General features: G+C 40.9%; 1 protein-coding gene across 1 annotated transcript in view; it reads left to right on the top strand.

Annotated features, from left to right (window-relative positions):
• Positions 1-25,471, top strand: part of ASAP1 (ArfGAP with SH3 domain, ankyrin repeat and PH domain 1) — a 291,905-nt gene that overhangs the window by 229,453 nt on the left and 36,981 nt on the right. Inside the window, exons 16-23 of the mRNA XM_019552858.1 lie at positions 3,617-3,780; positions 5,574-5,707; positions 8,164-8,255; positions 10,896-11,082; positions 13,109-13,194; positions 16,880-16,995; positions 20,038-20,117; positions 22,207-22,209. Coding sequence (XP_019408403.1) covers positions 3,617-3,780; positions 5,574-5,707; positions 8,164-8,255; positions 10,896-11,082; positions 13,109-13,194; positions 16,880-16,995; positions 20,038-20,117; positions 22,207-22,209 — 862 coding nt within the window. The remainder of the gene's footprint in view (positions 1-3,616; positions 3,781-5,573; positions 5,708-8,163; positions 8,256-10,895; positions 11,083-13,108; positions 13,195-16,879; positions 16,996-20,037; positions 20,118-22,206; positions 22,210-25,471) is intronic.

Below are 25,471 nucleotides of genomic sequence, written 5' to 3'. Positions count from 1 at the left end.
TATATTTGTATCATAAACAAAAACATTTTCCTTTTTGGCAAGCTGGTCTTCAGCAAAATTGCAAGCGACTGCCACCTAGAGTGCACTTACATGTTTTACTTTTCAAGGTTAAGGTATTGTAGTACCACTGTTTTTCAGTACGTGTAGGTACAAAAAAATTGCTTGTGTTTACATTTCTCCCCCTTTTTTTTAAGGTTGCTTTTACTAACCTTCCTGTGCAAGCTCTTTACACAATATAGTTAATTCCTAGATTTGTCCTTGGTAGACTAAGCATAGCACAAGACAAAAAAGATTACCTGAGCACAGCACAAGCCTACACATTTGAGCTATGATTTTATACATTGAATATTTGTAAAGTTCCTCCTGAGTAATTATTTTCATGATAGGGCTATAACGTTGTCTGAAATTACGCATCTAATCTAATCAGTTGAAACTGAGTAGAAAGACAGTGTACTGCTTGAACATAGTTTAGCACAAGGGTGGGCAAAATACAGCCTGCAAGCCAGATCCAGCCCTCCAAATGATCCCATCTGGCCCACGGAGCCCCTCTGAAAGAATTATCGCAGGCCCTGGCTCTTGGCTACCTCTCAGAAAGCCAGTGCCTCCATGCAGGAGGTGCCACACTGGGTGCTGAGCAACCAACCCCAATCTAAGTCACAGGTGCCAGAGATGAGAAGCGTTTGCCTCGTCATCCTGTGGCTGTTTCCAAGCCCTCCCTCCCTGCAAGAGTGGGAATTCAGGTAAGGGGCAGGGGGCCTATGAGCACGGGGAGCCATGAACTATGGGACTAGGTCAGGATGTGCGAGCCACACACTAGAGGGCCAGGTGGGGCTGGCCCCACACACTGCTGCCACGTGCGGCCAGGGGCGCTCACACTCTGGGGACTCCAAAAACCAGCCCCCCACAACACACACACACACACCCCACCACCCAACACATGCCCACACACAACCCCTCACCATACCCTCTCACACCCCCCCAACCAACCACACACCCCATATCCACACCCTCCCCGCTCCTGCCCACCCTCCGCACCCATCTACTTCTTAACTATACAGTCCCCCCACCATACACCTCCCCCCGCAATATACAAAACTAAGACTGTATTTTGAGCTATTATGCAGTTGCCTTTATATGCACTATGCAAACACAAATCAGGACAAAAATATATTTTTAAATAACATTTAAATATTTTATATTACATAGGTTGTTTTTTTAGTATATGATTTGGTTTATTTTCCAGTTCCAAAATGGCACCCCCCCCCGGAGTTCTTCTGGGGTAAGGGAAGGGACTTCACATGGCAAAGGTCGGGGTTTAGGGGCAGGGCTTCTGGTCCTAAGAGGGCAATCAGGAGGCAGGCCACAAGTCAAGGGGTAGGGCTTACCCTTGCAGCCCTCAACAGCTCACCAAAACTCACTAAGTACCTCTCCAGCCAAAATAATTGCCCACTCCTGGTTTAGCATATAAGCAGGCAATAGTCTGAGGATACATTACATTTGGAATCATTGTTTGGCAGCAGTGTACTGTCAGCTAAGACTGATGCAGTGAAAAGAAACTGGAGGAAAACTTTTCTATTATTCTATGAAAACATCCCTCTGGTTTTTCAGCTTGCATGTTTTGTGCAGTAGAGAGCCCTGTTCAACCTGACTTTGTTTTTGTTTGGGTCTTTCACACAGCAGCCAATAAAAAGGTACATTTTTAAAACAGGAAAATACAATTGTATATAACACTTAAAAAAAAGGGCCAAGAGACTTAGAGTAGGTGTCTTACTTGCAAGTCCTGAATCTATGTAGGTATTTGAAGGCTTGTGAGCTACTTCAGCACACATCAACTCATTCAAGTGCTTATGTGAAAATTGTCCCAGGTGCTAGATTAGGTGGTGCACATGCACAGAAACTTAGACATTTGAATTGTGAATCCAGACACGTGAAGTAGGCCTGAGGCAAGTTGTAGTTCAGTAATGCAGCACAGATGGTTATAAGTGTGGACCTACAAAATTCACAATTTTGCAATTTTCACAGAAATTATGACTTTGGTTGGTCCCCTGCAGAAAAGCATGGGAACCACGAAACAGAAAAACGAGCAGGGGTGCAGGAATGAAGCTGCCAACAGAGGCAGTTATAAGACATCTGAATTGTTATGAATTGATCAGATAATAAGGTGTACTCAGAATATGTACCATAACTGCCATATTGTGACCCTCTCAGACTTGAGTGTTTCCAGTGAACTGATTGCCTCCTTAGCAGTCAGCCCTAACAAAAACTGCTGTGGCTTAAGATGCACGTCTAAGTTTTATGGAATACTTTGACAGCTGGTTTGCATGACAATTGTGAGATGCTTATGCTGCTTTTTCACTGAAGGTAAATTTAGTTTAGACACCCATAGTATGCTGGGCTTTTTCCATCTAGACATGACTCTGTGATTGGATTTGTAAGGATAACCATGATATCGACCATTGTGCTTATGTCCAGCATGGACATCTCTTCAGACAAAAAGGCTATAGCAATTATTTATGCAAATTAAGGCTACAACTAATAAAGAGGCAATGAACAGTTTAGAGACTTTTGAAACTGCATTTGAATGGGAAAAAAATGCAAAACCCATTGTGAATAGGCATATCTTATGTTAAGAGGTGGTTTGTAACCTCTGAAGAATATCTATTTGAATATATTCCATATATGTGCATGTGTGTATACACACCCTCCCTCCCTCCCTCCTCTCTGTTAATCCATCTGTCAGTGGATATTGCTCAGAGGCAATATATCTTCTATCTGTGTGTATATTTATATCCATTTGTGTATATATCGGTTAATGCAATGGTTTTTGTGAGAGGTAACTCATGTAGCCACTTTTTTTCTTTAAATGGGAGAAGGAATCCATGCAACCCTCCCTCTTCCCCCAAATAAGAAAGAAAAAGAAACCAAAATGAGAAGTGGAAAAGGACTTGTGAAAAAGTATCACAAGACAACATATCATTGGACAAAAGTTAGCTGCAACCCTGCTTGGTAGTTAATGTTGGAATTTTGCTTTGCTGTCTTTGCTAGATGTGTTGAGACTACACACTACTAATGTTAGTCAGGGTGTATAAACGTATGCCAGATTCAGCTGGGAATTCATTTTTGACGCGTGCGGGAACTTATGACACCTGAATCCAAATCTATTGCCCTGCAGAAATCAAAGCTTCAGGGGACTGTATACATGTGGCTTAACTCCAGGAAAGGGATGGGATCCCAGATCCCCTCCCCGTCCTGTTGGCTGGCTTATGCATCTCTCAGCACATCGTTCTGGCTGCTGAGAATCCTGACAGAAAGGCACTCAAGTGTCTCCATTCAAAGTACAGAAACCCATCATGCACAGTTCTTCAGAGCTTCATAATACTTAAATTTTAGGCAAGAAGGCACATGTTTTTACAGCACCTATGTGTCCCTTTGAATCTGCCCCCTTCCATCTTTTCCCCATTCTGTCAGTCTCTGCCCCTTTTTTATAATTTCGTCCTAAGTATAGTCCTTCCCCTACTTCATCCCATTCTGTCATTGGCAAAAGTACTTCAGCTGTAGACAAACTTGCATTTGAAAAACAGAGCATAAAAACTTTTTTTTTTTTTTTAAATGTTAGATGGATATCAGTGTTGACTAACAGCAAAGAAGAAGCGTTAAACATGGCATTCCGTGGAGAGCAGAGCACTGGGGAAAACAGTTTAGAGGATCTAACAAAAGCCATTATTGATGACATACAGAGGTTACCTGGAAATGAAGTCTGCTGTGATTGTGGATCGCCAGGTATCTTTCTTCCACTAACGTTACCAAACCACTGGCTTAAAGAATAAACAAGAAAAGAAAAAAAAAAAAGAGCTTTTTTAGAATGAAAGTTATTTTTGTAAATAACATACAAGTCAGCCTATACTAAAAGGAAAAACAAAACTTACCCGTTTTTCTGGCTTAATGTATTAAATCTTGGGTAAAGAACCTTTTCCAGTTATGGGCCGCAATGACCCACCTCCCGTCAAAAGCGGGAGGGTGGGCAAGTGCTAGGACCCTGCCGCTGTTTCTGCTTGTCTGTCTGCATAGGGAAAGCACCCACAGCTGGCAGTTCCCCCATGGCAGCAAGGGGAGAGCACCTACAGGACGTGCCCAACACTGCCAAATGCCACCAAAGGCCCACACCCACAGGCCGGATCCAGCCTGCGGGCTACAGGTTGCCAACCCTTGTAACAAAATATTCTGTACTATCTGCACTTTGTTCCAGCAATTCAAACCTGATTGCGTGTTTTTGAACTATTGGTATTTCACTGTCTCCAAATGCTTATTTAATTGAATGGAAGTTCACTGATTCTGGGCACATTATTTAATAGAAATGAGCAATGGTTAGACAGGGAGTAGGGAAAACACAATATCTTGGGGCTTACTCTCTGGTCTCAGCTTCTTAGTAAGAAACGTATGGAATGGTGGTTTCCCCAGTCTTGCACTAGAGAACAAAGACACAGCGTAAGAATCCAGCCAGGACCCAGAATCATATCTCCAGCAGAGCAAAATTACACATCACTCATTTTCCCTTGCCTGATCTCAATAAGAATTAAGAGTTACCATAGACCTGTTAAAGGCCTGATAGCCACCATAGCTTTCACATCATTCAAGGGCTCTGCAGAAGGCAGAGGTGACTGAGAAAGGGGGGAAAAAAAGAAAAATGGATTGTACTCTTCTTCAGGAGAAGGCTTTTCATACCAAAAATATATTACATTGTAATAGTAAATTGCTGGTACCTACATTATCCAGTAGCAATGAACATAACAAAAATGCCTACATCGATGCAAAATTAGAGCACTGTAAAAATAAAATTACAGTTTTAATGTTGCGGTATGATGAATAGTCATTAGTTTATCATTCAGATCTCCAATAATTTGGGGAAATATTTTTGTTAATCTTTTCATCTCCAATTTTACAGTGAATTTCCAAACCATCTCTCCTTTTACTTTTCACCCTTAAACCCTTGATTCAGTGCTTCATTTAATGATAATTAATAATTCCTTTGGTCAAGGAAAAAGATTTATTTAGGATCCTATGGGCTTTTTTAGTATTTATTTATTTTGTAATCAGCCCATTTAAAAGTTGTCCAAGGTAACCCAGAGATTGACCCATGCTCCTCTTGCAGCTTTCATGAATGAGTCTTATTTGGGAGCTAAACGTAAGTCTCCCACATGGTAATTGAGATCTGACTAGACTGGCATCAGAGTTTATCTCTATGTATGTCCATTCTACCTCCAATGAAATGCTTAATGTAATTATTCATGACGATCCCTTTGAATATTTTAGCCTTGATTTTTCATGTTTCAGACTTCACGCACATTTGAAACCTTTTGCTTAACTATTAGTTGAAAAGTTGTGGATCATTAAATCAACTTGCTTGATTTGAAGGCAGCATGCTTACTGAATTTCCCTTCCAGTTGTGTGATGAAGCATCAGATGTTTATAGTTAAATCCCTTAAGAAGAGGGCCATTTCATTTTAATTTGTTTGCAGTGGAAGTATAAATGCTAAACATTTGCTAATTATTTTATTTCTCGAACTGTTCTACAGATCCAACGTGGTTATCAACTAATCTGGGCATTTTAACATGTATAGAGTGTTCTGGAATACATAGAGAAATGGGTGTTCATATCTCTCGAATTCAGTCTTTGGAATTAGACAAATTAGGAACATCTGAACTCTTGGTAAGTTTCTGTAGTTTGGATATATGTAGTCTGATACTATGTTCATATGAAGAATACATGGTGAAAAAATCAAAGGCACATAACTTTTAAAAATATGCCTTTTAATAGAAATGTTCATTTTCATATTTTGTAAATAATTTGGAACAGTTTTTTATTGCGCTGTCGGTAAATTTGCCTTGTTACCATTATTTTCTTGCTGAAAAATTCATTTTTCCCATACTGATATATTTAACTTCACCTTGCCATGATTCATATGGTCATAATTTTACTTTTCGGTAGTCTTAACCCTAAATCTATATATGACAAGTTGAGAGAAAATGAGAGAGAGAGGAAACTTCAGTCTATGAGAGAGAGCAGCTAGAGCAGAATGTGGTAAACTATATTGGCTGAACCTTTTAATTTAGAGGGAAAGGTCCTGCATTACTGTCAAGAGATATTGTGAATTGGATAGAAGAGAAAAGTGATAGTTGTGGTGCATTTTTCTCCACAAACCATCTTTGACCCGAAAGAGGAGATTGATGTTCTGCTGTTCTGTTTAGGAAATTGCAAAGAGTGTTTTTGGCATGTCAGGCTTGTGAATGGGTTTAACTAGCAATAGACTAAAGTTACTGAAACTTTGAATTGTCTGTATTATTACTATTCATTTAAGTTGGATTTTAGGAAAGATGAGTACTTGTAACTTACCCCTTGCTCCAGTAGCTCAGTGTCTAGGTGGGAAGGAGGGGGTATTGAGTGGGGTTCCCCAGGGATTGTAGTAATAGGAGTGTCACTTGTAAATCAAGAGAGGTGATTCTTCCATTCTGACGGGCACTGGTGAGGCCTCATGTGGAGTACTGTATCCAGTTTGTGTTCCACACTTCAAGAAAGATGTGGACAAATTGGAAAAAGTTCAATAGAGTGACAGAAATTATTAGGTGGCTAGGAAGCTTGAGGAGAGGCTGAAAGAGATAAGGTTGTTTTGTCTGGAGAGAAGACTGCAGAGAGATTGAAAACTGAAGGGTGATGATAACCTTTTTTTCTATAGGTCTCAGAGAAAGGACTAGGAGCAGTAGCCTCAAAGTGCAGAAGAGGAAATTCAATTTGGAGATTATGAGAAACTTTTTGACTGTGAGGGAGGGCCAAGCACAGGCTACCTAGACAAATCTACATTTTCAAGAGTAGGTTAGACAGACACTTTGGTGGGATGGTTCCTATTAGGGGTGCACTAATAGAGATTTTTGGGACTGATACCTATACCTGGTTTTTAAGGAGGCATATCAGCCGATACCGATCTGATTTCTGATATAGAGTGGAGAGCTGCCTCCAGCTGGGAAGTCCATTGTGGTGGAAGGTGGGGGGGCAGTTCAATCCTCCCCATGGCGAAGAAGGGGGCAGGGGAAGGCACTGCCCAGCTGGGGTGGGGTGGGGCATGGGATAGAGGCACTGCTCATTGGCGGGGGTGGCTCCCACCACTGCTTACACCCCGGGATCGGGGGAGCTTGTGCCCCTGGATCTGCGCAGGGTGAGCAGGCGGGCTGCAGCTATGAGCTGGAGCCAGGTTCTTCTCACTGGGGGTGGGGCTCGGAGTGGGGGCTATGGAGCGGGCTGCAGCCACCCCAGATTTTGCCGTAGTTCCCTCTCAGCATCGCCTGCCCACCGGGGCAGCCCCAGCTCTTCCTGGCTGAACACCCGCCTCGCTCCATGCACTGAAAAGAGCTAGGCCTCCACCGGGCGTATAGCAGTGGCAGCGCTGGGAGAGAGCTACAGCAAAATCTGAGGTGGCTGCAGCCCCCTCCATAGCCCCAAGCCCAGCCTGGGAAGAGCCTGGCTCCAGCTCCCAGCTGCAGGCTTGGTTCCAGCCCCCAGCTACAGCCTGCCTGCTCACCCTGCACAGATCTGAGTGGCACCCCACCCCCCTACGCCACCCCCCGGTGTTCGCACAGCGGCAGAAGCCACCCACCTCTCACGAGCCATGCCTCTGTTCCACTCCCTGTCCTGCCCTGGCTGGGCAGCGCCTGTCCCTGCCCCTGTCGCTTCCCTCACTGGGGGGAGGAGGGGATTGATCTGCCCCCCATACCCCTTCCCTCCTCCTCTCCCCTTTCACCACAATGCACTTACCAGCTGGAGGCAGCTCTCCATGCTATCGGGCTCTGCTCCTTGCTGCCTGCATGCTGTGCTGCAACTGCACGCACGCATTGGCATTTACTGTCCAAATTATCATCCACATTGGGCTGATTTCCAATACAGCCAATTTTCTTTATATCGGTATTGATCTATTATTGGACGAATGTATTGGTGCACCTCTAACCTACGTTCCTATAATCCTATGCCTGTACTTTTAAAAAAAAAAAAAAAAAAATTTCTATTAGATCAGTGTTTTTTGCTTCTGCTCTCTTTATTCACTCAATATAATTAATCTTATTTGAAAGTTTGAGACCAGTAACAAATACAACTATAACTTTTTTTTGTTATTACAGCTGGCCAAGAATGTAGGAAATAATAGTTTTAATGATATTATGGAAGGGAATTTACCTAGTCCTTCGCCTAAACCCACTCCATCAAGTGATATGTAAGTACTAAATATGAGTGTGAGTGCTCACTTGTGTCTTCCCTACTGGCAGGTTTCAAGTTTATAATCGCGAACAAGGAGAAGCTAATTAAAAAAACTTCTCCAGCTAGTCACAGTACCTATATACTAACATGCTAAAGAGTAGGTGGTCTAAGAACATTTTAAAGTATATTTGTACTTACTGTATGCCCACACATTATTTTAAAGCTTATAGAGTATAGATGTACACATAATTCAAAAACCATTAAAAGGTCTGAAAAAACATGCAATTTTTTTTGAAGAGCCATATGCATGTGTGTGTACCACGTATGAAATTTTAAGCAAATTGTCAGGCAGGACTGGCCTGACAGGTAAGGGTGTGCAAAGTGGGCTGTATTCAATTCCAATTTGCCCTGATTCGGGGGACAGGGATTTGATTCGTTGATTTGGTTATCACTGTCGCTGATTCGATTTGGCTGAAACCAAATCTGAAGATTCGGTTCTGATTCAGAGAATCAGCAATTCAGCCATAGACACAGCTTTACATGTTTTTTCTGAATGCTGAGCTGGTAGAGTGGAGGGAGCATCCCACAGGAGCAGGGGGGGACTCCCCAGGTGCTCAGTGGTAGACCCACAAGTGGACCTGAAGTACTACTCAGCGATTAGCCATGGGGGGACCCTGGGTGCCCACACAGACCCAGAAGGCACCAGTTGCTGAGGCAGGCGGAAGGGGTCCCCTGCGCACTCTGCTGTGGACCCAAAAGTGGACCAGAAGTGCTCCCATGGGATGCTCCATCCACCCCACCATCTCAGCATTCATGAGCTGCCTAGTACCTTAAGGTATGTAAATAAAAACCATCATATAAAGCTGTGTGTCTATGTCCAAATCATTGAATTTCTCCAAATCGAATTGGAAGCTTCGACTCAATTTGGAGAGTTTAATGGGTCTCCTGATTTGATTCAGAAATACGGCCACCAAATCAGGCTGAATCTCCGCTGAATCCAATTGGTAACCGAAGCTTTGCAGGGCCCTGCTGACAGGCCACTGTGAGACTTCATGCAAAGCAAAGATGTTTGAACACATCGCAGTTGTGGAGACATTTTAAAAACTTGAAACTTGAGAGCAACAGCTGGAGCAGATCAATTTGCTGCTCATCTCAAAAGGATTGGGAAAGGGGCCAAGACCACATACATAAATAGTTTCAATCTTATCAGAGCACCAGAAAACTTCATTTTAAGTGAAGGTAACTAAAGCAAGTAGGTCAGTGGCATAGACATGTCGGAGGATGCCATTTTCCACCATACCGATTCTGCCCCAAAATGAAAAGTGTGATGCTATAAATGAGGGCATAGTTGCCAGAATTACTGGAGAAGAAAGAACTAATTAAGTGTAGATAACAAACATGGTAATGAAGATATCCAATATTCAACCAAGTTTCTCAGCAGTTTGTCACTAAGCCGTTTGCCTCCCCATAGGCTTATGCTTATGGTGTGGATGATGGTGATTCTGTTACAAAATATGAATAAAAATATTGTCTTAATCAATGGCATGAGACTTACTGTAAAAAGTATTTACAACAACGGTATAGTCTTAAAAGTGATGGCATGAGATGCTACTGGAAAATGCATTCTTTTGCTGGGAGTCATGCCCATCAAACATAGCTCTACCTTTTAAGACATGCAGGAAGCAATTTCCTGTCAGGATAGCTTTTGCAATGACTGTCAGCAAAAGCCAAGGTTAAACACTTACTAGAGTCAGTGTTCACTCATGTTTGGATATGGCCGGCCATATGTTGCAATGTCATGGGTGAAATTTTGACAGCTTGTCAACCTAAAAATCCAAATGATACAAGGAATCAAGGATCGAGCAATATTACCAGAAATGGAAGATGTTTTCACAAAAAACGTTGAGAATCACTGGCTTGGTTTATGACAAGATAGGGTCATGAAATTCATGCAGTCTTCCCTTCTCTGGGCACAATCTAAGGCTCCTGGCAGATGGTTCAATTAAAACACAATCAGCATGTAAATCTCACCATAAATTGTGACCCTGCCACACGTTCAATGAGTTAATGGGAAACCAGACACAAAAATATCCACAAAAAAGAGGTAACAGTTGTTGTGGCTGGTTTCCATCATGTCTTAAACAAAATTAAACATGTGGCAGAGTAATTAGAGCTAGCTGTAGACTCCAATGCTGATTATCAGTTCCAGCACCAGGACTGGCACATGAAACTGGCCCCACTGCGGTCTTGGGTTTGGGACCAACATTGAGCTGATTATTTTCCTGGTGCCAGGATCACTCAGGTTTATCAGCTGTAGGCAGCTTAGCACCCCCTGCACTGGCAAGTGAGAATGGGGTCTTTTGGGGATCTGATCCTTGATGCTACAGTCTGGCATCCTGCTATGCAGCCCAGTGCAGCCCACCTCAGCCCAGCCAGCCAACATCTCAATTGCCTAGCGGAGGCAGAGGGATCTGGCCAGAGATTGAGAGGGATATGATTGAGAGGCGTGGCTATTTGAATCAGGGATCAGATCCCATTGTATCATTAAATGACCATGTGCTAGGGGCCATAGCAAGGTAAAGTCTGATGTTAAGCTTAGATTATCAGTCAGTTTTGCTAAGAGTTCTAACCCACTTTCGGTTTTCGCACCCTCCAGGACGGCACGTAAAGAATATATCACTGCTAAGTATGTAGACCATAAGTTTTCTAGAAAGACTTGTGCATCTGCAGCAGCTAAACTGAATGAACTACTTGAGGCTGTCAGATCCAGGGATTTACTTGCACTAATTCAAGTCTATGCTGAGGGAGTAGAGCTAATGGAGCCGCTCTTAGAGCCCGGACAGGTAAGCTTATCAGGTAAACAATACTGAGTAATTTTAAGCGGTATATTTTTAAAAGCAAGCACTTATAGTAGCAGCATATTTTACCCATGCTCTAACCCTGGTTTCAGCCAGTGCAGTATATTTTCTTCAGTGTAGTTTAAATGAGCCTATTATGAGTGTTTGGAGATCTGTTTGCCGAGTAACCAGGGGAGTATACTTTAGACATTGGAAAAACAAATAATGCAGTGATCAAATCTGAATGCACTCTTTTGGGCGCAACCCGATTTCTTTCTAGTCAAGTGTTTTTGATGGATGTCTGTCTTTTTGGTCCCTCCAATTGCTTCCCTTCTCCACGTAAAACTTCTGGTCCATGACTTCAGTGCTGTTCAGTTCTTCCCTACTTATCTATATTTGTTTTTATTGTGTTGTGAACTTGCTCCTCTACTCTGTCAGCAGTGGCAGCCTCCAGGTTCATGTGAGGAACTATGTTCTGCGCTGTTCTGCTTGCACTAAATTCCCTTCCTGAATCAGTTAACAAAACTATAATGTTCAGGTCATGTCTGAGGAGCCATCTCTTCTGTGATAACCACAGTAAGCTCCCTGGTGGGTCTGTAACAAGCAGTCTTCTGAACCATAAAGTCTTTTGTTTTAAGTATATTAAAACAAAAGTTGGAAGCCTGTAACTTGTGTGCAGGGCTAGTCTCTGATTTGGCATTATTGTTGCTGAACTTGTTCCCCTGTACCAAGCACCAACCTTTGTTTTTCAGCATGTACAAATTGTATTTTGTTCCTAGTTAGTCTTGGAGCAGGGATTGTATTTGTACTGAACCTTTTACAAACATAAAGGATCCTAACAACTGCCTCTAGAATGTACTGGATCAGAAATAATAAATGATGATAGTATAGTGAAGAAAACAAGAGGAAATATATGGCCTACATGTTTTTTTGAGTGTCTGTGCTTGTGTTCAGAGGGAAGCCTGATGAATGACCCTTAAAACACCACCATAAAACAATGATGAAATTAAAAATAGCATTTTAGGTGCAACTACACTAGAGCTACACCAGGTCTTCCAAAATGCATTTCTTTTAGGTTAGCAGGGGAAGATATGAGACTGGAAAGGACCTCTTGGGTCATCCCATCCAGATCCTTGCTATCAGTGGCAATATTGCAGCTACTTTTCATGTAGCAGCATGCTATGTAGTGGTCTCAGTGTATTATGAAACATTCATGATTTGCACTTATTTAAACAAAATTAAGTTTTGCTGACATTTAATGGGTGTTTTTCACAAAAAATGGCTCATTTTTTCTCTCTCAAAGTGTTGAAAGCTCTCTCCGCTCCTATTGCAGTCAGTGGGTTCTGAAAATTGGCCCAGTTTGATTCAGATGCCCAGGTGAAGACACTGACTCATATTAGATGATGTTGGTTGCGATTGTTATCTTGATATACTGCTATAGCTGTGTAAATGTGCATATGTTATGCAGGTTTGTGACAATGCAGGGTCTGTGCCACAGGATGTTACAGTCATATTACATATTGATTTGATTCATATCCCTCTCAATCTCTGGCCAGATCCCTCTGCCTCTGCTAGGCAATTGAGATGTTGGCTGGCTGGGCTGAGGTGGGCTGCACTGGGCTGGGCCCCAGCTTGTCACAGGGGGAGGGAGCGATGGTCACAGTTCTTCAGCCCAGGGAGGACTAAGACCTCCTGATAAGGCATGTTTCTACTTTATGGGACTAGTTGTTATTTGGCAAGATTGATTGAAGGTAATCTCAGGATTGTGCCTTCTGAGTAGCCAAAGGGGAAAATTAGTTAGAGAGGAAGAGGGCAGTGAAAGAAAATGCAGCGCTTTTGTAAATAGCTCTTGCCTGTCATTTTGAATATCATATGTTTCTTCATGCTGCTTCTATTTAAACAGTTAAGAAAAAGGTTAAATGATTGAAACCATATGGCAGGAGGGGGATGAGCTTTGCAAGCCAAGTGTGTCTCAAGTGCTTAACTTTGTGACTTTTCATTTTGTAACCTCCTTCTCTTCTTTTATGTTTAGGAGCCAGGTGAAACAGCACTTCATTTAGCAGTCCGGACTGCTGACCAAACCTCTCTTCATCTGGTTGACTTCCTTGTACAAAACTGGTATGGATTGCTCACTTGAATATCAAAAATAACTTAAAGGAAAATAGATCTGTTGAATATCATTCTCATAAATTGCTTTGAGCAGTTTATTTTCCATTAAAAATCAAACTACCTGAGCACGTTTTATGTTTCAACTTTGAGTTGACTGCTCTGTTTGTAAGAAATACAGAATAAAAAACAGGTACTTGAAAGGAGGAGGCACTACCCTGACAGTTTTTTAAAAAAAAAAGAGAGAAAAAATCGAGAGGAACTTACATAAATATGATAATGGAAAGTTAATATAAACTGACAGTACTGGAAAAAGAGACTAAGAAATCTGTCAAAAAATAGGGACAGAAAGGAAAAGACTGTAATCCAAACAAAAAAAGTACTGAAGATTTGTTCCCACAGATTGTATGTATATAAAGGAATGAGCATAAGCCATCCGTGGAAATATTCAAGAACAGGTTGGAGAGCCACTTAGCTGGGATGCTTTAGTCAGGGATGATATTGTCTTGAGTAGGGGGCTGGATTAAATACCTTGTGAGGTCCCTTCCAGTCCTATTTCCTATGATCCTATGATAATTTGCATAAGTCTAGCAGTTTGACCCTGTTGGCAATGAGCTATTTGTCTTTTAGAGATATTTTTCTCTTCTATGAGTTTATAGTATATGGTGATATATGGTGATCCTGTAACTTGAGAAAAGATGGACATTTGAAATAAGCAATAGGATTAAAACTGTGGGAACAGTAATGTTATAGTTACTTAAGGAGCTTGTTTCAAGGTCTAGCTGGGTAGTTCAGATATTATGATGGTCAAGGAGATGGAAAAGGAAAATCTAATAAGAATTCTCACTCTAAATAAAATTACTCACTATGTAATAAGTATTTCTGATGAAAAAATATAAAGTATATGCAAAAAGATGACACATAGATCCCCGGTCATTTTTAATTTCTTTCTGTTGAGCGAAGGAAATTAAGAGCCGATATCTTGTCCAACTGATTTTTACATAATAGTAGTAATTTAAAGGTGAAGAAGACCACTGGGATCACTGCAGTATATATATTTTTTGAATGCAGGAAGTCATATCTGGAATTTGATCTTAACTTTGAGAACAGCATGGATGAAGCATATAGTTTCCCTTCCCTTTTCCAGCAGTTTGTGTAGCTACGTCACACTTGATGTAGTTTGTGTAAGAAAGGAAGTTTGTTCTTGTGTTTAAAGCATCAGACTTGGAGTCAGGAAATCCATGTTCCATTTTAGATCAATTGGTGATTTGCTGTGTATCAACTTACTCGTCAATAAATTATTTCTCCTTTGTGCCTCCGCTATTTCCATTGGTCATATGCAGGTAATAGTATTTACCTACTTATGAAGGAATGCTATGTTATGTTTTGTAAAGCATCTTGAGAACATGCTTTGGGGAGCCTGCACATCCATGGTCTGCACCACAGAAAACCACCCCCCCACCACCCCAACTTGCACACTGGATAGGCCCCCTCCTTGCTGCTGGACTGCATATCTGTGCACCTCCCCCTCACTATGTAGTTGCACCTGTCCTGTACCCCCTTTCACTCCTCCCCTCACCCATGGCCCCAGGCTCATTCTTAGTTCCCCTGGCCATGCCATGGTGCACTGCCTTGCCCTCTGAGAGCCAAGAGACTCTGGCTTCAGTTGCAGCCGTAGTGCTGTGGGGAGTGGTGGCCAGACAGGAGTCTGGGGGTTGCAACCTAACCTCTCAAGGGCCACCAGTTGGAAAGCCTTGCTTTCTACATTGCTTAAAGTAATTCTTCCTTTATACAGCATTCAAAGTAAAATTCTCTAGCCTATGCCTTCAGTCGGCATTTTCTTTGGGCCAGTGTTCTACATAGCCAAGTATTTGTATGCCAGTTTATACCTTGTTAAGCTTAAAATCAGAGTGCAGTTTTATTTATTTATTTATTTAAACTGAACCCTACATGTCTTCTACAGCATGATTAACCCTAGATGGACATATTGCATTTTTCCTAATCATTTTATCATTTCCTGATGAATGCTCTATTCATTGTGTTATGTTAAAACTCAAATTTACAAAAAGAGTATTCTGCTATCATGCTAGCAACACAATAGTGATAGACACTTTCATTATAAGTCTCCATGTAAAAGCATCCTGGATAAGAAAAGTCCTCTGGGCAGGGAAAAAAAGGAGTGGGTGGAGCCTCTGAAGCAGGTCTGAGCAGTGGTAACTCCAGCTGTCTCCCTAGACTACTGTGCTGGCTTTTTAACCACTCAAATGTGGTATCGAAAGTCTTGCTGCTGCTCCATGCCCTGATTCTGAGATGGACAGTGTGCATCTTTGGGGCAGCAAAGGGCTTCTATTTATTCAAATACACAGGCAGGGGAGGTGGAAGCCTATGACTAACTTGTACAACTTTTATCTTTATACTAACAAAGTTTTTGTCCTTCCTGAATTTATCTCCACAGTCCCACAGTGAGAATCATTGGCTTCCATGTTCCTGACACTCAGATGAAAACCTGAGGGATGATCTTAGGGAAAGAGGAACATATCTCAAATCATACTTTTTAACATTGTCCACCGTGCTAAGCCAAGTACAGGATACTCATACACTCCCTCCCCCGCCCCCGCCACGAAAAATAGGATGAAATGGTCAAATGAAAAAAATTACAAAAAAAGTGTTTTTTCTTTTCCCAACCTAAACTAATGTAAAGTACTTCACAAAATATTCTGATTGGGCATGTTCTTATGATAGAAAAACAAGGGTCAATTACATGATTAATCTGGCTGGCCAATAGAAACTTGAGGGTTCCTTGGAAGGAGTGGAGTACAGGCAGCCCTCCACTTACAGTGTTTTGAGTTACAACGTTTCGCACTTACAGCGTTTATAAATCAACACCCTGTTTCAACGTTATGACGTCAGTTTCGACTTTACAACGCTTGAACCTATACAATGTCACGCCAGCAAACAAGTTCGCTGTGTCGCTCATCTCCCTGGAGAGCATCTGTCTGAACTTCCTTGGACGCTTTCTTTAAGAAAGCAGACAAGGCTCCAGAAAAACGTGCAGCCAAGACTCCAGCCAAAAACCCTTAAAAAAGTCCAACCAGGAGCCCTTCAAAAACTCCAGCAAAAGCACCTCAAAGAAGTCCTTCCAAATCAACATGATTGCTATTTACGATATAAATGCATTAATGTAGCTATATTAGTCATCTATAATTGATCAAGTACAAAATTCTGGGGTATGTTTGGTGAAAATAGGGTATCAGGCCTCGGTTCAATAACCAATCCCCCATTTATAACACTGTTTCTTATGAGAAAGTTGGTTCCGAGTTACAACGTTTCAACTTAAGATGCGGTTTTCAGGAACCATTTGTGTCGCAAGTCCAAGGACTGCCTGTACAAAGCTTTGGATGTAGAATACCAGCTCAAGGAAAATATGGTCACTAGAATAGTTAGCTGCTGCTCAAAAAGGCTCCAAGAGTTTGTCTGGGTTCATGGTTTTGGTGAAGGAGTGCATTTCCCAGACCAGAGACATTGTTAAATTGAAAAACAGGATTACTTACTAATTTTCACTCTTCTGTAACAGAAGTTATGTGTGTAAACATGCATGTTATCCATTAAAAAAAATACAGCATAGAGATGACAGCTTTGGGGTTGAAGGTCAAGGCATATGATATTTCTTCCTTTTTTCTTTTCTTTGAATATTTAGTGGAAACCTGGATAAACAGACTGCATTGGGGAATACGGTTCTACACTACTGCAGTATATATAATAAGCCTGAGTGTCTGAAATTGCTTCTGAGGGGCAAGCCAACTGTTGATATAGGTAAGCTCTCTTTTTATATGTTTGATTAAAAAAAAATAGTTGTTCCTATAATAAGGTTCAGTAGTTTTGTTTCTACACCATTGTGTTGAAACTGAATTTCCAAAGATGAAAACTATTAATCACATACCCATGATATGAATCTTTCAGTAACAGAGCTTATAGGAGGGATTCAGCTGAGAAATAGTTTACTCAATCATTTTTATACTGTTGTATATTACAGTTCTTCAAGCAATTCCTCTCTAGAGGCACATATATTTCATGCACATGAATTAATTCTTTATGAAAAGTAACATCCTTTTGGAATACACTTGCACCTTATGTCCTTGCGACCACAGTAGAGTATAATAGGCATGTCACTATTCAGGTCCTTCTTGCTGTCTGTGGCTGTGAGAACATCTGAAGCATCCACATATTTAACCCCCCTCCCTCCCCGTGTTCTTTTGCTGTCGTACACCCCTTGCTGAATGTCAAAAACTAATTTTGACATATGTCAAGGGCCTCAGTAGACCCCTTATGGGCAGCTTTTCTTTGTTCTCCATTTAGAATCAACTTTATTTTTTTCTTCCCTTCCCCATTCTCTTTCTCTTCTACCCCCCACCCCAAGAACCAGAATTGTAAAAATTCAGTGTAGTGGGTTTTCAAGCGTTCAGTCTCAGACTGTTCCCATTTTTCCCAGCCTCATTTTTCTGTGACTGTTCAGGAGCCCCTCTCATGAAAAATTCTGGAGGTGGGAAGTTAAACCCCTTCTTGTGTCTGGGAGCAGTAGAGAGCATTTAGAGGAGAAGGATTTTATTCCCATTAGTTCCCAAGACTAAAAAAGAAATGGGGCTAAAGACTCATCCTTGACTCTTGACATCTCAGTATTTTTTTTCTTATTTACCCTGGATTCTTTGGACTGGTTCATGCCCTTGACCTTCAAGGCATATACTTTCATATCTCTTTGATCCCAATTCAAAGTACAGTATTTTGAATTGGTGAGTATTGCTATATATTCTTTCCCTTCAATCTCTGTGGCCCTACAGATCTTTGCCAGAATCGTCCCTAAAATTGAATGTGTTCTGTGCCTTTCTGGGCATAAATACATAGGTGGAGTTTTTGTAAAGTCAGATCAAGATACAGGCTGTGTCATTCCTGCAGCTTTCATTTTCAAAAGTGGTTAATCTCTACCTTCCCCTTATTCACCTTAACACTTCCTTCCAGAAGAATGTCTTCTTTGGAGAGGGAATGCTTGTCTAAACTACCAAATATTCTGCAACAAAGTAGAAAGTCTTCCTCCAGACTGTTTAGTTGCATGGAAAAGTGTTTCTTACCTGAGCTGTGAAACACCAGCTTTTAAATACTTCAATTTTAAACTTTTATACTATTTACATACCCTGAAGAAATCTTCCATAGAAAATTAGGGTTGGAAGGGACCTCAAGAGGTCATCTAATCATCTCAGTTCTCTCTGGTTTGACAGAATACCTTGTGACAACTTCTTTCCTTTGTTGCTTACAAATAACCTTTTCGATGGCCATTATATCGCCTAGGGAAGGGATTCATGACTCGAAGGATGGGGTAACCTTTAGGCCTTACGTCAAGTTTCTTTACAAGGTTGTTTGACTTTCATCTTAATAAGTCCATTATCAGTTTATTTTTTCCTCTAAAAATTAATTCCACACCAGGTGAGAGAGAATTTCACCTTCTGGCTGTGGTGAGGGCTTTATTTGGAGCAAATTATTTCAGTCCTTCTCCAGACTGGTATATCAAGAGTGTATGTGGGATATCTGTATCCATTCAGACATCATCAACAGGGTTGTCCTACAGGTATTTTAAGTAGGGCTTCTCTCCATACTTCCACACTTGGTAGGTCTGCTTGTTGATCACCTACAATGGAATCCGTATAGATTTAGGAATGTAAAAGATTAAACAATTAACTATTTAACTGATAAGCCCAATGATAACTGGTTAGCTTATTGGTTATCATTTATTCGGGGGGGGGAGGGCAGGGCTGGAAGTCCAGGGGAAAAGAAGCCATGCAGTGTCCCAGCAGGACTAGAAGATGGCAGGACAGGCAGGAGGTAAGGAGGAGGAAGGGAGTAGGGGATAGTACCCATATAGCCTGTGAGGTTAAAGAAAACCGTGTGCAGCCTGATGATTTGTCGATTAAGCAATTAGCTACTCATTCACAGGTGCTTCCTCCCTCCCAGCACAAGGCTTCATCTGAGCTGTATTGTCTAGCTTGCCACTGCCGCTTCTCCTCCCTGTCATAGGGTCCAGGGAATGGCTCCCAGTAGCAGCTGTGTTATCAGTTAATCAGCTGCTGTGTTATCTGTTAATCGTTTAACTCAGGGGTGGGCAAAATGGAGCCCGTGGGCCGAATGTGGCCTGCCAAGCCATTCTATCTGGCCTGCAGGGACCCTAAAAAACTTAGAAAATTAATATTTAGCTGCCCTGGGCTGCCTGTCACGTGGCTTTCAATGGCTTGACAAAACTCAGTAAGCGACCCTCTGCCCAAAATAATTGCCCGCCCCTGGACTTTAACTGGTATATTAGAGGAAGTTAAACAGATAATTTTTTTAACAATATTTACATCCCTAATATAGACCATTATTCAGAGGAGGACTGCCTGTTCATTTTAGGGCATTTGGTTCTTTTGAGCTATGTTGTTGTTGTCCATAGCCGGCTAGCCCCGCAGTGGCACTTAAACCCCAGGTCCTGTAAATCACCTTCATTTCCTGCTAATCAAAATTCTACTCATATACAACTCTTATTGACAAAGGGTCTAAGTTGCAATTGAGGTAGCCCCTTATGTATAATAATCTGTGCTTGGGTTAAGTCTTGAGTACAGCCAGAATACATATACGTGAAATCAGAATCTTTTTAACTAGTAATATGGAGCAAGCAACTGTGATTTGTGTGGATTAAAATATGGTCACTGTAAGGTAAGTAACAATACTTTTTCAATGGTTTTTTTTTTAAAGTTAATCTTCCTTATCATATTGAAAGTTAAAGCACTGATTGTGGAGACATTTTACAGAAGAGCTTTTTAATTCTCTTTGCAGTAAATCAAGCAGGAGAGACGGCTCTGGATACGGCAAAGAGGCTGAAAGCTATCCAATGTGAAGAACTGGTAAGACAGACAGCTACGTTTTATTAAGCACTTACATCTGAGGGTATAGATGATCCTATTATATTATTTTTATCCAACCTAAGTTGTGATTGCCTGCCCCATGAAGGAGATTCAGAATGACCCGATTAATCCATACATCTTAACATTCCCTTATGTTCAATGGAGTGACTTGAGAGATGTCTGACTGGTGTGTGTTTATGCATCTAGGTGCTCTGTACAGAGCATAGGGAGTGATACTTGCCTCTGAAGCTTGGAGCCAGGTATCAGAAAGGTTTCCAGAAAGGTTGGAGATGCTTCTGGGTAGCCAATGGGAGATGCTAAGCTATAGTGTTGTGGCTTAACTCCAGCACATCTCAGGCTCTTTATAAAGAGTCTCCACTAGCTTGTGTTTCAGAGTGCCTTAGTCCCACTTCTGAGAGACCTGTACGATGGGTTTCTTAAGACAGGCAGTTCACAGACTATGGTTATAATGACAGTGCTCGCCTTTGGCTCAGTTTCCTAGTGATTAGAGCATATGCCTAGGACAGGAGACCTAGATGATACCTCATTTTCAGGGTATTTAAAAACTACTCTCTGACTTCCATGAAGAGTTTCCTAACCACTGAGCTCTAGAATAGGCTAGGTGAGGGCACTCTTTACTCTTCTTCTGAAGCTGGGCCACTGGAAGGCCCAGAAGGACAGAAAGCAAGAGGAAAGCCTGCCTCTGTAGTTTAATGGTGATAGCACTCCTGTGTGAAAGGGGTGAGGCAGTCCTGCATTCCAGTCCTTTTTTCCTAGCACTGTGCATTTCTCAGTAGAGTTGCTGGTTAAAAAACAGAAATAAACCTGAGAGCTTTTTTGCTAAATATAGTCTGAATAAAAAAAATTACTTGAAAGCTCAGGGGCCCTTGAGATCCTGTGATTAAATAGTACCATGGAATGGCAGGAAAATACTTGTATGCCACATTCTTGTTAATAAATTCCAATATCCTGGTCCTTTTTTTAGCTGTGGTGCATTGTCAATCTTTTAGTTTCGCTATAACTCCCATGTCCTTTTTTAAGTACTTCATCCCTGTTTTTATTTGTGAATGTCACTGTTCCTTCCTAAGTGTAATACTTCTCATGTTTTGAAATGAAATTCAGTGAGAACAAGTTATTAATGAAGGTATTGAACATTACTGATCAATGACAGCTCCTGTTAAGCCCATTAAATCCTTTTTTTCCTGTTGGACATTGAGCCATTGATGACTACTCACTGAACACAATTATCCAACCAGTTGTATACCCACCTTACAATAGTTTTATATAGACCATGTTCTTTAATTTACTTATGAAGATGTGAAAGACAGTATTAGACATCTTATTAATGTCAAGGTATATCATATCCACTGTTCCCCCAATCCATTCCACAAGGTCTGTCACTTTCTCATAGAAGGACATCAGATTCATATTAGGTCTGATTTTTGTCTGGACAATCCATATCGCTTATCACCTTCTTATCCTTTAGCTGCTTATTAATTATTTATTAGTGATAAGCTCCAATATTTTTTCCAGCTATCAAAGTTAGAATGATTTCTTTATAATTCAGTGGGTTTGCCTTTTTTCTTTTTTTTAAATATTGCTCTCACTGGCTTTCTGGAACCTCCTGTGACCTCAGAGTTCTCCAGGATAATAGTCACTGGCTCAGCAATTGTATTAGCTAATTCCTTGAGTGCTCTAGAATGAAGCCCTCAGACCACTGATTTGAAAACATCCAACTTGGATAAGTAATATTTAACCTGTTCTTTCTGTAACTTACCTCTGTTTTCTTGATAGTAGTTATACTGGGCATCTGATAGTTGGCCTTTCTTCTGAAGACTGAAATAAGAGGCATTGAAGCCCTCAGTTATCTTCACATCATCCATTATTAGCTTTCCTTTGCCAGTCAGTAACGGTTTTACACTTTTGTTTTTCCTCCTCTTACTGCTTATGTATTTTAGTTGGTATCTCGGCCTTTCTGATTGTATCCTTGTATGTGTGTACTGTATGGTTAATACTCACCCTTGGCAATAGGGCTACATTTGCCCTTTTTGTAAGATGGCTTTGTAAGGATCTTTGTAGAAGAGCTTATGACTTAAACAAGCAGGTCCATGACTGAGCTCCCTACCTTTGTTTCACAGCATGATGCCATGCTCTTTTGTCCTTAATGTTGTTTCATAAAGGAGTAACTGATTCTCTTGGACCTCCTTTTTCCCTGAGACCTGCCTGTCAGCTATCTGAATTGGATCATGGCTGAAAGAGACCTCATGAGATCATCTAATCCAGTCCCCTGCTTAAACCATCCGAGTCGAGTGTCTGTCTAACCTGCTCTTGAAAATTTCCAGGCATGGAGAATTCCACAGCTTCTTGACATGACTCGTCAAAGTTCTTCCTAAGCTTCAACCTAAATTTCCTCTGCTGCAATTTGCACTCATTGGTCCCAGTTCTGTCTCCTGTGGCCACAGAGAACGGTCTATCTCCATCCTCTATAATTGCCTTTCAGATGTTTGAAAACTGCTAACAAATCTTCCCTTAGTCTTCTCCAGTCTAAATATCCCTACATCTTTCAGCCTGTCTTCATAAGTCACACCTCCCAGGCTTCTAATAATTTTTGTTGCTCTCTGTTGGACTTCCAATCTGTCCATATCTTTCTGTGAAGTGTGGGACCCAAACTGGACCTATACTCTAGGTGAGGCCTCAGCAGTGCTGAATAGAGTGGAAGAATCACTCGATAAATCCAGGATGCCAACTGATAAAATGCCAGATAAAACCCGGCACGTCATTAGCTTTTTTATTTTTTTCCCACAAGAGCATACCATTGGTTCACATTCTGCTTGCAGTCCATAAATAGTCTGTGCACTTTTGTCTTCACCTGAGGAACATGAATTCTCTAGTTCCATGATCACTGTCATTCAGATTGCTTCCTATCTTCAGGTTTTTTTATCAGCTTCTCTCTGTTAGAATACCATAAATTGAGAAGATCCTCCCCCTACTTGGTTTCTCTACTCTCTGTGCTGAAAAATTGTTTCCAGCATAGTCCAAGAGCTTACAAGACCGTCTGTGCAACTGTGATATCTCCTAACAGGAATCATAGTGATTAACTAAATAATGAACTGATTACGTGTTTCAGTTTGTTTTAAAAGTGTTCTCTGTCTCCTTGTCATCTTGGTGTGGTAGTTTGTAGAAGCTGGATAGTTAAAAGTTGTACAGGTTTTCCTATGTTTGTGGTACAGAATTATGTATTTGTAACACTTGCATCATCACAACTTACTCCCCTTTGGTATTAATACAATTGTTGCATTTATCTGGACCACTAAAAATTAAGGCAAAACCTCTTTTTCTCTGCTGGGGTCCCTAAGCAATGCCCAACCATTTCATTTTTGCAGTGGTGACCTCTCTCGCTGACCCTACTATCTCAAATCACAATTTCGTAAGTGGATATCTTCCTGCTTGGCCTCCACATTTCTTTCATTAAAACACAGGCAACTTAGTTGAGTAGCAGACTGTCCTGTTAACTTCTCGCTATGTGTGCACCCATGTTTTGATCTCCAGGTTGCATTTGTGTTTGCCTTTTTGACTGGAAGGATATGTGAGAATACAACCTGATAATCTGCCTCCTTTATCTTCATACCCGTAACCCTTTTGGTTTGCTTAGGGTCATATCTGGCAGCATTGTTGGCGAGCAGCATGTAGTAGTAGTGAGAAGCCCCCAGGTTATTCATTCATGTGGATTTCCAGGTGTCTGAAGTCACGAGATTTAAAGCCAGGAACCATTGAACCAGTCTCATTGGACCTGAAACCCCAGAATAGGTATTCTGCAAGATGATATATTTTTAGAAGCAAAACAGATTGGCATGCTCTTGTTATTTTACGATGCCCAAGAAAAGAATGTGGTTAGTAGGACATCCAGTCTTCAGATGTTTCTAGAGGATCAAAGTTCTTAAGAATTGGGGAAATTTCCCAAATATCTCCAGATATGAGACTCTTTTAAAGACAGTGGTACCCTTAGTGATTTAAATAATAAGTCGTCTTCTGTTTTGTGACAGTCCAGCATCAGAATATTTCTCTTTCATCCACAGCTTGCAAATGTTAGCACTTTAACTAGCATCTAAAAGTGTTTTACAAATATTTAATTCTAACTTCCAATTGCCAAAGTATTCAACAAGAATACTTTAGTTTGTAATACTTCAGGTGCATTTTTATCTGATTGTCATTAACTTGCTTTCTTGGGATCATAAGTGAACGAGTCATTCTGGCTGAAAAGTCATGTTTCCATTACAAGCCACTTAGTTAATACCATTTTTGTTTCAGCTAGGACCTTTTTCAGCATTGCAGGTAAAGTGCCCACTAAAAGAAAATTTGCTGTGCAACAGTGTTAGGTCTGACTGGCTGTTTGTGTATGCTCTAGTTCTGTTTCTTAATAAAAATATCCATTATCAAAACCTGAGCAACATAATATGGGAAAGTTGATTATAAGAAGTTTTTCATGCTGTAAGCCCATGAAATCAAGGACCAAACTAACCGTCATCAAATTACTTTTGTACACATATGAATTAACAATAAGACACTTCACATATTTCTTAGTCTTTGTTTTTGGTTTTTTTGTTTGGAAGAGAAAAGTTTGCCATTGTTTAAAGAATTACAGAATGATATTGTGCTTAAAACAAAGAGGAAATGTGAACACTGTTTATGCCCATGTAAATTATAACAGGAATAGAAAACTATGATACCAAAGTATTTGTGATGATGTGGATAATGCCAAAGTATTAGTTTAATTTCAGGTAAACTAATTCAGATGTGTTAACTGCTCTACCGTGCTCAAGAAACATTACCATTATTGCTGACATAGTATGGTGATGTACAATTCAAGGTCCTGCTTCATGCATGGCTAAAGATGTAGCAGTTTAGTTGTATATAGGCTCATGCACACATAAGTTGCATTGTACCAGCTCCTGTGTACTCCCCTACCCTGTTTAAAGCCATTATGAATGTGCATTGTCCATACCCTGGTGATGGGGCATTTCATGCATACTGGGTATCGTGGAAAAATGCTAACTAGCGAGATATACTTGTTGTTTATGTATTAAGTTTATCAGATTCTGGGGTTTTTTCCTACTCTTCAGTAGGTACTACACAAAATGATGATGATAGCTTTTTACAACAGTTCAGCTTGAAAATCTGAGCAAAAAGTGCAAATTTTGTGGCTTTTGAAAATAAATCCCCTGATGTGCGCTTCTGTACAGACAGCTGCTATGAATTTGTGTTGGTATTTCTGTTGTGTTAAAGAATAAGCATTTTAAAGCCAAATATGACAACTTTAAGGTTTAAAGAAAACTTTTTTTTTCTTGGAGATTTTTTTTTTTTTTTTT

The sequence above is a fragment of the Crocodylus porosus genome, unplaced genomic scaffold, assembly GCF_001723895.1.
Source record: "Crocodylus porosus isolate Cpor-Errol unplaced genomic scaffold, CroPor_comp1, whole genome shotgun sequence".
In the NCBI taxonomy this organism is placed as follows: domain Eukaryota; kingdom Metazoa; phylum Chordata; order Crocodylia; family Crocodylidae; genus Crocodylus; species Crocodylus porosus.
This window is presented reverse-complemented; position numbering and strand designations above follow the sequence as displayed.